General features: G+C 48.7%; 1 protein-coding gene across 1 annotated transcript in view; it reads right to left on the reverse strand.

Annotated features, from left to right (window-relative positions):
• The window catches only part of RIMS4 (regulating synaptic membrane exocytosis 4), a 70,132-nt gene that overhangs the window by 20,199 nt on the left and 36,803 nt on the right, over positions 1–13,130 (reverse strand). The window contains exon 2 of the mRNA XM_020911476.2: positions 3,784–3,922. Within this exon, the coding sequence (XP_020767135.1) occupies positions 3,784–3,922 (139 nt within the window). The remainder of the gene's footprint in view (positions 1–3,783; positions 3,923–13,130) is intronic.

Below are 13,130 nucleotides of genomic sequence, written 5' to 3' on the forward strand. Positions count from 1 at the left end.
CTCAACCTTAACCCATGAAACACCTGGGGATCTTGTTAGAAGGCTGAGATGATGCATTTATTTTCCTTTCTTCTTTTTTTTGGATGTGCCACATGGTAGGCGGGATCTTAGGCTCCTAGTTCCTGCACCAGGAATGGAACCCCTCCCCCCTGCAGTGGAACTGTGGAGTCTTAACCACTCGACTGCCAGGGAAGTACCAAGAGATGCTACACTTCCAACAAGGTCCCAGGGGATGGTGCTGCTGCTGGGCTGAGAATCACACTTTGAGCAGCAAGGGCTAAACCCACTGTAACTGGTACTGTGTAACCTGGAGCCCAACGATCATCACTGGCAGAATGGCCCACCCCAATGTGAACCCCTTCCCCAGCCCTGAGTCTAGTGAGGACACAGCATTTCCAAAGTTCTCTGTGCCTGTCCTTTGAAGCTCTCACTACACTACTAGTTGAGTGGTCAGTGGAAGGCAGGGTCTCCGAGGTGCTCGGTCTGACTGTCTGGCATACTGTAGGTGCTGAATGAAAACCACATGGTAGCATCCCTGGGCCCACTTGCAGGAATACACATGCCCTGCAGCGCCAGGGGCTGCAGGCTGGTGGGGGCTGCACAAAGGCACTGGCTCTCTGTAAGCCTCAGCTGGGCTGGCAGAAGCCCAGGGGGAGGACGGTCACACCCCCTCCTGTTTCACAGCCTGGCATCTGGGTCCTGCTAGTGCCCAAAATACCTTCAAAACAAAGAGGAGGCCAACTACCACTCAGTGTCCCCACCTGTCCCCCCATCCCTTCAACCTCCCTTCCTCAGCCAGGTGCGTGTTGGGGGTGGGTAGCAGCACCTGGCTGGGCTCCACCAAGACCTGGTCCCTCTCAGGAGGGCAAGACTCTCCCCTCTGCGGGACAGAGGACCCTCAAACCCACCTGATCCCTCCTCAACTATCTCAAGACACCCACCACAAACCTTTTAACAATCATAATAATCATCACAGGAGACTTCCCTGGTGGTCCAGTGGCTAAGACTCTGTGCTCCCAATGCAGGGGGCGCAGGTTCCATCCCTGATCAGGGAACTAGAACCCACATGCCACAACTAAAGATCCTGCATGCCTCGACTAGGACTTGGCACAGCCAAGTAAAGAAAGAAATTTTTTAAAAATCATAATCATTACCGCCAACATTTATTCCATGCTTACCTTGTACTAAGCACATTATAGACACAGTTATAACAAGGAGCAAAATGCCCAAATAACAGTGGCTGAATTGACAAACAACGGTAATAGCTATAGTAACAAAAATGCTTGCAATGTGCCAGCCACTGTTCTAAGTGCTTTGACATATGTTAGTTCATTGAATCCCCACAACAACTCTATTAATGGTCTGTACTATTCTGGACCTCTTTCTATAGATGAAGAAACTGGGCTCAGAGAGGTAAAGTAACTTTCCCCAAAGTCACACAGCTCTGAAGAAGCAGAAATGAGGCCCAATCAGTACTGTCTGACTCCAGAGTCCTGACTTTGAACATGTTTGTAATATAATCTGACTCTCTGGGCCCTTAAAGCAGGTGACAGCAAACGACAAGAGCCACGTCCCAAGCACCTGTCACGTGCAAGCATCATTTCCTTTCTTCCTCACGACACCCTCCTACGCTGATCCCCGTGGACAAGTCCTGTGGCCTCTCTGAGCCTTCAGCTCCTCTTCTGGAAAACTGGAATGTAGGTTTGACCCCCTGCTGCTGTTCCCTGCACCGTGATACCACCTCCTCAACCTGGGCCTCTGACCTGCCCATGAGGCTAACAGACGAGACGTGTATCAGCCTCCTTAAAGCTTAAAGAGGACTAGGGACATGCCCAAGGCCACTCGGGGTCAGCAGCCAGGCCAGGACCAGGATCCAAATCTCCCAATCCCCTGAAACTCAGCAGGGACCCACTGCTACCCTGACACCTAGACTGCCTCCCTCCACGTTTCGCTGTCTTGCCGAGTTTCTCAGGTTAAAGCAAACATTTGTTCCCTTCATCCTCCTCTTCTCCCTCTGCCTTCCACATGTCCTCCTCCTCTTCTCGCCCTCCGGAAAGTCTCCCTAGGAGGTGGGCGGACCAGCAGCATCTGCCAAGGCAAGGCCATTCAGAGAGACCGGAGATGCCCAGTTTAGGAGGGGCTGGGGGCGGGAAGGCTTTCAGGCGGCAGGGCCCCCAGCTGCAAGGCAGGGCAGAAACTGGAGGGTGTCTGCCCATGGACGAGCCACTCAGCCAGAGCCATCCAGTGGAACTTTCTGCACTGATGGAAATGTCCAGCGCCTGCACAGTCCAATACGGTGGGTGCTGAACACAGGCTGCCACTGAGCACTTGAAATACGGTGAGAGCGACAGAGGAACAGAATATTTCATCTTCATTCACTTACACTTAGTCACATGCGCCTGGGGTCTACCATACTGGACAGCAGGGGGCTTAACTTTTCCACGCCCCAGTCTCGTGTGCTTGAGAAGGGTCATGATACCCCTGTCCTCCCTGGCTGAGGAAGGCTGAGACAATGAAGCAATGGGGTACTGTGATACAAGCCCCACTAAGAGTCTGGATGCCTGGGTTCCAGACCTATGAACGTGTTGTGGGATCCAGGCCAAGCCCCTCAACCTCTCTGAATGCCCTGGTCTGTACAATGAAGAAGTCACAGTGGATCACAGTTTCTTTGGCAGGGGGGTTTAGGGGAATCTGGGAGCCCCCTACAGTTAAAATGAAATGCGTCTGTGTGACCACGCATATGAGAATGAGTGTGTGTGGTGTGTGTGTGTTAGGGTGCACATCTGCGTATTTATCAGGGGAAAGCAGGCTCCAAGCTTTCCCAAAATTCTCAAAGTGAAAGTGCAATGTCAGTCGCTTCAGTCGTGTCCGACTCTTTGCGACCCCATGAATTGCAGCCCACCAGGCGCCTCTGTCCATCCGACTTTCCAGGCAAGAATACTAGAGTGGGTAGCCACTGCCTTCTCCAGGGGATCTTCCCCACCCAGGGATTCAGCCCGGGTCTCCCGCATTGCAGGCAGATTCTTTACAGCCTGTGCCACCATGGAAGCCGGACAGTGAGAGCCCCAGTCGAGACTGATCTTGTCCCAGGGAGTCTTTTAAAATTGGAACTCCCAAGCTCCACCCTCATGGAGTCTGAGTCAGTGGCTTGGATTCAGGGTCCCAAGATTGGTATTTGTAACAAGTTCCCGGCAATTCTGATGTACAGCCGGGGGAGAGAAACAGGCGAGGAGCCAGCTGGACCTCATGTGCTATGACTTGATGTGTGTGAAACTCCTTATCAGGCAGTAGTACATATTTTTAAAAACCAATTGGGATTTAAGGCAACTAAGAGAGTTAAAGAGGAAATAACCACCATCCCAACAAAACCCCTCTCAATCCCCTTTTTTCATTAACCTCTGCTGTGGCAGCCATTGTGCCAGGTGTTTTATAAATATTAACCCATTTAACCCTCCTACCACCCCCTATGAGGTTGGTACTACTGTCTCCATGCTATAGATGAGAAAACTGAGGCCCAGAGAGGTGACCTGCCCAGGATCACACCATCAGTGAGCAGTGGAGCTAGGGTTGAGACCCAGATAGTTGGGTACCAGATCCATGTCCCACTCACACCTCCTCGGAGAATCGTTGCCTTTCATCACCTCCCTTCCAAGGCTGAGGATGACCCAGGAGCCCAGAGTGAGCACCCCTCCTGGCCTGAGGCTGACCCAGGGCTCCTAGAGGGCACTGCTGCATCCCTCCCACCCACCCCACACCCGAGACGACTGCGGGCCCCGCACTCACTTGCCCTCGGAGCCGTAGCTGTTCATGCTGTCCTCAATGGACTCGTGGCTGGCCTGGCGCAGGGTCCGGCTGGGCATCTCCACAGCCAGGCCGGTCTCCGTGCTCCTCTGGATGGCCCCCTTCAACCTCCGGCTGTCCCCTTCCGGGCAGAGTGGTCCAGAGAGACGGGGAGAGAGACACGGGGTGGGAGAGAACAGAGAGACCAGTCCTCTGGTTAGTCTTTTAGAGGCTGATGGCTGCCCAGCGTGGGTTTTCACGCCCCGCCTGGTTCATCAACCTCCTCCAACCACCAGCCTCACCTGCACGCACCCTCCCAGGGGTAGCTTGCCCAAATACTCACCCATCAAACAGCATCACATGAGTTCTATTAACTGGCAGATTCATTTACATGTACTTTTTTTAAAAAAATTGAAGTATAGTTGATTTACAACATTGTGTTAGTTTTAGGTGTATAGCAACATGATTCAGTTTTTTTTTTCTTTTTAAATTAAATTCCATTATAGGTTATTATAAGATATCGAATATAATTCCCTGTGAAGAAGTGAAGTGAAGTGAAAGTCACTCAGTCATGTCTGACTCTTTGCAACCCCATGGACTGCAGCCTGCCATGCTCCTCTGTCCGTGGAATTATCCAGGCAATTCCACTGGAGTGGGTAGCTATTCCCTTCTCCAGGGGATCTTCCCAACCCAGAAATCGAACCCAGGTCTCCTGCATGGTAGGCGGATTCTTTACCAACTGAACTACCAGGGAAGTCCTATAATTAATTCCCTCTATTGTACAGTGCATCTTTGTTGCTTATTTATTTTATGTACAGTAGCTTGAATCTGTTAATCCCATACTCCCAATCTCTCCCTCTCTCCCTTTGGTAATCACAAGTTTCTTTTCTATGTTTATGAATCTGTTTTTGCTTTGTATATAGATTCATTTGTATTATTTCCAGATTCCACATATAGGGGTTATCGTATAGTATTTATCTTTCTCTGTCTGACTTACTTCACTAAGTGTAATATTCTCTAGGTTCATCCAACATGTACTGTTTCTTGAATTCATTTCTGCCCTGCAATCTTCTCCAAACCATTTCCCTCCTCCTCTTCAGTTACTATTTATCAAGTACCTACGATGTATCACATTCTCTGTCAAGCGCTTTTCATGGATTTAAACCAGGGTTTCTCTACCTCAGCACAGTTGGCAAGGGGACGCATTATTGTTTAGTGGTCAGGCTGTCCTGTGCACTGTGGGAGGTCTAACCCGTCTCCCTGGCCTCTGCCCATAGATGCTAGTCCTCCTTCCAGGTCAGTCGTGGCAGCCAAAAATGTCTCCAGACATGGCCAAACATCCCCTGGAGTGGGAACAAAAATCACCCTTGGTCGAGGATCACCCAATTAGATCACTGGCAAACCACACCGCCCCAGGTTTAAGTCCTGGGTCTCCTTGTCACTGACGGTGAGACTCTGGGCAAATTACTAACCTCCTTGTGCCTCCATTTCCTCCACTGTAAAATGGGAGAACAACATGGTCCTCTGCCCTTCTTTTCAATTTTTTGGCTGCACCATATGGCATATAGGGTCCTAGTTCCCCGACCAGGGATTGAACCCATGTCCCCTGTAGGGGAAGTATGAAGTCCTAACCACTGGCCAGCCAAGGAAGTCCGATCCTCTGCCCTTCTACTCCCTGCCTCTAACCATCCTCTCCCCATCCGGCAGCTCTCACTTTCGCTTCCACTGTGAGCAAACATCATCCTATCCAAGCTGTCCTTGATCCTCTCTCTGCCCCGTGCCCTGCCGTGGTTTTCTTCCTGATGCTCACCACCTCTGACGTGTTCTACACCGTCGGTTTACTGACTAGCTTCCTCCACATGGAAGGTAAACCCCGTGAAGACAGCGAATTTCACTGTGTCGAATGTTGAAGCCCCAGGGCCAAGAACAGTCTAACCATTGGAAAGTGAAAGTGAAAGTCGCTCGTGTCCTACTCTTTGCAAATCCACGGACTATACAGTACACAGAATTCTCCGGGCCAGAATACTGGAGTAGGTAGCCTTTCCCTTCTCCGGGGAATCTTCCCAACCCAGGCAGCGAACCCAGGTCTCCTGCACTGTGCACTGCAGACAGATTCTTTACCAGCTGAGCCACCAGGTAAGCCCAAGAAAACTGGAATGGGTAACCTATCCCTTCTCCAGTGGATCTTCCCAACTCAGGAATCAAACCAGGGTCTCCAACATTGCAGGCGATTCTTTACCAACTGAGCTATCAGGGAAGCGCCTAGCCTTTGAAGTGCTCAAGTAGTAACTGCTAGATGAAGGGGTATCCGCCCTGGGAGTGGGGTTAATCCTCAGTCACCCAGGAAGCAGTTGCTCCTGCTTCCTCCGTATTTAGCACCGAGGACATGCAGTTAAGGGGCTGGTCCATGCCCTAGGGCCCTAAGGTGGAAGTGGAGGCATGGGGGTGAGGATTTGACCCCAAAGGGGTCTCTTTGCTCCACGCTCCACAGCCTAGTGATCAAGGCAAGCTTTACATCCCCCACCACCCTGGAGGGGTGTGGGTTCCAGGGGTGGAGGTGGATCTTTAGTGGGAACTTCCCTGCCTCCCCAGAGTCTGGGATGAGCTGATAGACCTCAGGGCCTTCAGCAGTGCTCGCAAATGGACCCACCCAAACCCCATCATCCTGCTGAGTAAGAGGATGGGGAGCTGGGTCTGTGTGAGGAGAGAGGGTGAGGCTGGGGCACCTCCTGCTGGACTTCTCCCTGTCTTCCTCCTCCCAACTCAACGATGGTGCCCCCTTCCTCCCCGACCTGCAGGCAGACAGACATGTGCATACACACACAGAGATACAGGTGCTCTGTGTGTGCTTCTCAGAGGGTGTACCCACATGTTTCTCTCCTACACACATCTGCGTAATTCAGGCACACAGATGCCCACGTACTCAGAAAATCACACACATACACGTGGAGGAATATACCTGCAAAGATGCAGTTTGTTAACCTACGTCTAAGTGTCCACATTTGTGTCTTGCCATGGGTCTCGGCCCTGGAGGAGAGCGTGGCAATTCACCCCAGCCTTCTCACCTGGAGAATCCCACGCACCGAGGAGCCTGGGGAACTGTGGTCTATAAGGTCGTGTCGAGTCGGACACAACTGAAGTGACTTAGCACGCACGCACCCCTGGGTCTCTGCACACCTGCCGTTCTACTTCTGAGGCTCAATGGGCAGGTGTCTGGGCGTGTGCCCATCACACACAGATGCATCGCTGTAAGAAGTGTACAGCAACCCACTCAAGAAAGCCCACCAAGAAACTGACAGAGCGTGCGTGTGTGTGTGTCTGTGTGTCTGCGTGTGTCACTCTGCTGTTTCTTGTCCTTACGGGGGAAGCTCTGTCTCCCTGTGTCTGTTCCTGTCATCCCACCCCTTGCTCGTTCCCTCACTTGTATCTGAAGTCCCTCTCTCCTTTCTCTGTGTATAGCAGGGTCAGGGGCACAGAAAGATTCAGAAACACACACGTGTTCACAGACTCACAGGCACAGAGAAACATCCCTCCACTCACACACACACACGCACGCACAGTCATGTCCAAGGACAACACCCTCCCTACACCGGGGATACACACCTACACACAAATCTCATCTCTAGGTCCTCTTGGGGAACCTTGACCTAAGACACCTGGCCAAGCTGTTATCCGAAGGAAGTTAAGGTTCAAACATCATTGCACAGGTGGGTTCCAACATCACAATGGAAACACCATTCCCTCCAAGAAAACCAGTGATAAAAAGAGCAGCTGCACAAAGATGAAGGCATGAAGTTCCGAGGGGATGGTTAACGGGGTCAGATGAGAGGTTCTGTCGTCCGTGGTCATCAGAAGGCTCCACTGAAGAGACCCCGGGTTTGAGTCCTGTACCCTTTGGGTTTCAGCTGTGAGGCTGCCCTCAAGCTGGCCACTGTGATGCACGAGTAAATGGAGTGTGGATGACCTATTTTTGGCGACCCACTCCCGCCTGCTGTACCCTGTGGGTCTGAAGTCCCTCCTCTCCCAACCTGTGTGGAGTGAATGTGTGTGTGTTTGTGTGTGTGTAGCTGGGGGTGGGGGAAGGCAGCAGGCAGAGGGTGTGTGTGCACGGCCAGAGTCCCATCAAAGCCCAGCAGCAACTTTCCGGGTACCAACACGACTACGTGCTAAACACACACCTGATGCGGACGGAAGAGGGAACAAGAAGGAAGGGGTTCCTGCCTCCCTGGAACTCACAGTTCAGAGGTGGAGGTGGACATTAAGCACAGGATCACGCTGATGAATCACAAGTATGTAAGGGGTTTCTCGGAGCAAGAAAAAGATGTAATGACAGCACTCGCCAGGGGAGGGTAATAGGAGGGAGACTAATGCAGGCGACTGATTACTTCATCGTTTGAATGACAGTAACTTCAGATCCGTCCCTTGGCCTCCGTGACGGTGGATTCTAGTAGATCCCTCCTGCACCTGAGCATTGCCAGCACCTATGCATGAGACCCTGGCTACCCAGTCCTTAGGTTTTCTTTCTCTTTAGAGGCTCTCCTTGCTGATTTCATTCCCCTCCCCCATGAGCACCACCCTAAGCAAAGGAATCCTACGCCTCAATCTGTGGCCCTTAACTCTATCAAGAGCAATACTTTGGGGTTTCTGTGGTGGCTCAGTGGTAAAGAATCTGGCTGTCAGTGCAGGAGACCTGGGTTCGATACCTGGTCTGGGAAGACCCCACAAGCAACCACAACTACTGAGCCTGTGCTCTAGGGCTCAGGAGCTATAACTACTGAAACCCACATGCCCCAGAGCCCATACTCTGCAACAAGAGAAGCCACCGTGGGACTTCTCTGGCGGTCCAGTGATTAAGACTCCAGGCTTCCAATGCAGGGGGGCACAGGTTCGATCCCTGGTGCAGAACTAAGATCCCACAAACTGCGCCACATGTCCCCCCCCAAAAAACAATGAGAAGCTCAGACACCACAACTAGAGAGTAGCCCCTGCTTACTGAAACTAGAGAAAAGCCCTTGCAGCAGCAAAGACCCAGCACAGCCATAAATAAATAAAATTATACATCAAAAGAGAGCAACTCTTCCAACTGCATTTTGGACATCACTACCTGGATGGTAACTGGCTCCCTGAATGCAGCTTGACCCACCCCACTCCCCCCAAACAATTCTTCTTGACTTCTGTTCCCAATTTTCCCAGCCACCCAGACTCAGAACCCCCAGGCACATCTCTGACCTTTCCCCCTTTCTCATTAGATGCCAGGTTGTATCAAATTTTTTGCCCTTAATATCTCTTAGCTCTCTCCTTTTCTGTCCATTTTCGCTGCCAACCACCCTAATTACCCCAAGTCTAAATTATTTTAACAACCTCCTAACTAGTCTCCCTGCTTCCAACCCACCCACTCAGCAAGTCATTAACAGATTAACAATCTTAAAATACCACTTCAGACCAAGAAATTCCCTTCCTAGTAATTCATAAATTCACAAACAGACAAGTACACCAAGCTATGCAAGAAGAGACTTCCCCACAGTATCGTTTACATCAATGAAATGCTGGAATTAAAGGTCTGTCAATGGGGATGGCTTTACTAAATGGCACATCCCCACAATAAAACACTGCAAATGTTAGAAAGAATCATCAAGACCTACATCTACAGTGACATAGAAAGACTGCCTCAGCATACTGTGGAGTTAAAAAAGCATGCTGCAGGACGGTATGTAAAACAGAAGACCATTTTTGTAAAGCTATAGATAGTGTAGCTTTCTCTTTCTCTTTATGCACAGACACAGAAAAACCTGGGAGGATATGACCCAAACTGTTAATGGGGAATAACGATAGGAAGAAAGATCACTAGAGGGTATGCGAGAAGATTGTTTTTCTGGTAACTTTTTAAAAATTCATTAATCTTTGGCTGCACTGGGTCTTCGTTGCTGCATTTTCTCTAATCGCCGAGAGCAATGGCCACTCTGGTTGCAGGGCACGGGTTTCTCATTGCGGAAGCTTCTCTTTAGAATATGGGCTTAGGGCATTCGGGCTTTAGTAGGCTTGGCTGTTCCGTGGCACATGGAACCTCCCTAGACCAGGGACCGAACCATGTCCCCTGCATTGGCAGGCAGATGATTAACCACTGAACCACCAGGGAAGTCCTTTCGTGACTTTTTCATCTAAGTATACGATACAGACAGAAATGTGAACAAACCTTTAGTGTACAGCTTGATGGGTTTTCGCAAAGTAAACAGCCATGTAACCAGCAGCCAGATGAAGAAACAGCGTTGCCAGGACCCCTGAGGTCCACAGTGCCCAGTCTTCTAGGCTATATTGCTCCATGAGGGCAGCCACTATCCTGATCTCAAACATCGGATATTAGTTTTGCCTGTTTTTAAACTTTATACACAGAGCATGGTCTTTGGGAGGACGGGGCTGGCTTCTTCTGCTCAACATTATATTGACTATATGAGATGCACCTGCATTATTGCCCATACCTGTAGACTGTTTATCATCACTGCTATACAGTCTTTGACTCTATGAATATTCTGTAGCACAACCTACTTATCCATTGTACTGTTGATAGGCTGGGGCTATTAGAAATAATCCTGCTGTGATTACTTTAGTGCATGGCCTTTGCTGAATATTTGTACCTGTGTATCTCAGAAATATACCTAAGGGTGGAACTGTTGGGTCATAGGGCAAGCATCTGTTCAGCTTTAGCAGATGCTGCCAAATGATTTTCCAAAGGAGCTGTACCAATTTATACTCCAATCAGCCCAGTGGGGATATTTTATTTCTCTTTTGTAGGCTGTGGTATCTTTTCAAAGTTTTATAGTTAAGTGTATGAATTCTAGAATGGAAATGAAGGTAAAATATAAATTTATAAATAAATCATAACCTCATGCCATGATCCTATTTAAAACTTTAGAATGGCTCCCCACTGCCCCTCAAATGAGGTACCCCCTTCACACCCAGTATTCACAACTCTCCATTACCTGATTCCCCTCCATCTGCTCCTGGTTTCCTCTCCATCTCTGCACTCCAGCCCAGCTGAGCACCTCTTTGCTCCAGGTACATCCTCAATAGCTTCCTCATCCCCATTCTCTCTCCTTTACTTTCCTGCCATCCTCATCTTCCCTATCAAAATTCTAACCATACTTCAGAGTTAAGCTTTCAATAACAGTTTATCAGGAACTCACCAAACTCTTAGGGCTGTTATGAGGATTAAATATAATAAGGTAATGTAATAAAATAATGACATTTAATCCTCTGGACATCCTAGGTGGGCTGTGGCACACAGTAAGCACTCAACGAGATGACTATTACTAACATTAGTATTAGCAAAAAACTATTAGTATCACCACTGTGCCAGATGCTATGCCTAGTGTTTTACATAGGCATCTTCTCATTTTAATTCTCACAATAAGTTGTGAGATAACTACTATCCCATTTTAGAGGGTAAGAAAATGAGGATAAATAAGATTAAGTAACCGTCCCAAGGACACACACAGCTACCAAGGGCAGAACCGGAATTCAAGCCCATGTCTTTCTGACTCATGTTTTTAATGAACCACTAAACTCACTATGCTCTATCACAGAATTCAAATGCCATCTCTTCCATAAAACCTTCTCTGATCAAACTCTCTGAGTCCCAGGGGGCACTTCATCTTCACTTTTATTGGGTATCTATTCCACTGCACCTTGAAATACAGTCCTTGGTCAACCTACTTGATATCCTGTCTACTGTGTAAGCTCATTCCGCCTTCACTTCCCTTCAGAACCATGGACAGCACCCAGCACTGCCCATCCCACTAACAGTGTGTTTAATTGAATTGCTTTTATTTTTAGAACATCCTCAAGAAATGTGTAAATCCTCCAGTAAAGAAAACAAGTAAGTCTCATTCAGTTGTCCATACTGAGTATGAATGTGTTACTGTACCTCCTCTCAAAAGCAAGTATTCATGAAGAAACAGGATAACAAAATGACAATAAATTATTAGTTGACATTATTTCTGGCACTTACTCTTTAGCAGACACTGTTTATATATATATATATATATATATACACACACACACACACACATGGTATTTTACATGTGTTGTGCTTAGTCACTCAGTCATGTCCAACTCTTTGCGACCCCATGGATGGGAGCCCACCAGGCTCCTCTGTCCTCAGGGATTCTCCAGGCAAAAATATTGGAGTGGGTTGCCATGCCCTCCTCCAGGGGATCTTCCCAACCCAGGGATGGAACCCAGGTCTCCCGTATTGCAGGCAGATTCTTTACCGAATGAACTACCAGGGAAGCCCTTATATATGTTAAATTAATATAAATTATAATATACAAATTGTGCATGTGTGTGTATGCCAGGTCGCTTCATTCATGCCTGACTCTTTGTGACCCCATGGACCACAGACTGCCAGACTCCTCTGTTCATGGGAGTCTCCAGGCAAAAACACTGGAGTATGTTGCCATTTCCTTCTCAGGGGATATTCCCGACCCAGGGATCAAACCTCTATCTCATGTCTCCTACATTGGCAGGCAAGATCTTTATCACTAGCACCACCTGGAAAGCCCAATATACAAATTATAAATTTATAAATATATATTTATTTACTTATATATGTTCTTATATCTGTGTGTACATGTAAAATTTAGCCATAACTCTGAGAGTCAAGTATCATTATCCTAATTTTACAAAAAGGAGCCAAGCTCAAGACAGTTCAGCAACTGGCCCAAGGTTACAGAAGACAAGACAGAGCTAGGCTTTAAATCCAGATCTCTGTAAGATCATATATTCTTAAGCACTTAAGACTGCAGTGATGTGGTAACGGGAGGAAGAGGAGGGAAAGAACATGACCATTCTCCACTTTGACAATTTATCCAAGATGGATCTTTACAGCTTTGTTTTCTAGATGAGAAGCCCAAACCTGAGATAGGTTATATGACTTGATGCAGGTCCCCAGGCTCTAAAACCCCTAACCATGTCACTGTCCACAGTATAATCCCATGTCTGTGAGTGGTCCTCCCTCAGTCCATATGATAGACTGTGAAGTCCTCCATATAGAGAACTCTGGGTCAGAAGGTTACTTCAAACTAGGATAATCCCTTGGGGCTCACTGCTCTCCCTTCCCACAGCTCCTGTCCCTTTGAGATAAATACCCTAGAGTTTCCATGGTCAGTCTCTTCCTGGCCTAGCCATTCCCAATGACTTCAAGTCTCATGTCTCCCCCTGCCCAGGTCCTAAAACTCATCTGAAAACCAAGGACTGAGCTGACATGCAGGAACTCGGGCCTCCACAGCCCTGATGCTGCTTCTGGCTGTGTCTCCAAGGGCAGGTCAAGGAACCACAAACCCTCAGTAAGAACC

Source organism: Odocoileus virginianus, chromosome 9 (genome assembly GCF_023699985.2).
Source record: "Odocoileus virginianus isolate 20LAN1187 ecotype Illinois chromosome 9, Ovbor_1.2, whole genome shotgun sequence".
Taxonomy (NCBI): domain Eukaryota; kingdom Metazoa; phylum Chordata; class Mammalia; order Artiodactyla; family Cervidae; genus Odocoileus; species Odocoileus virginianus.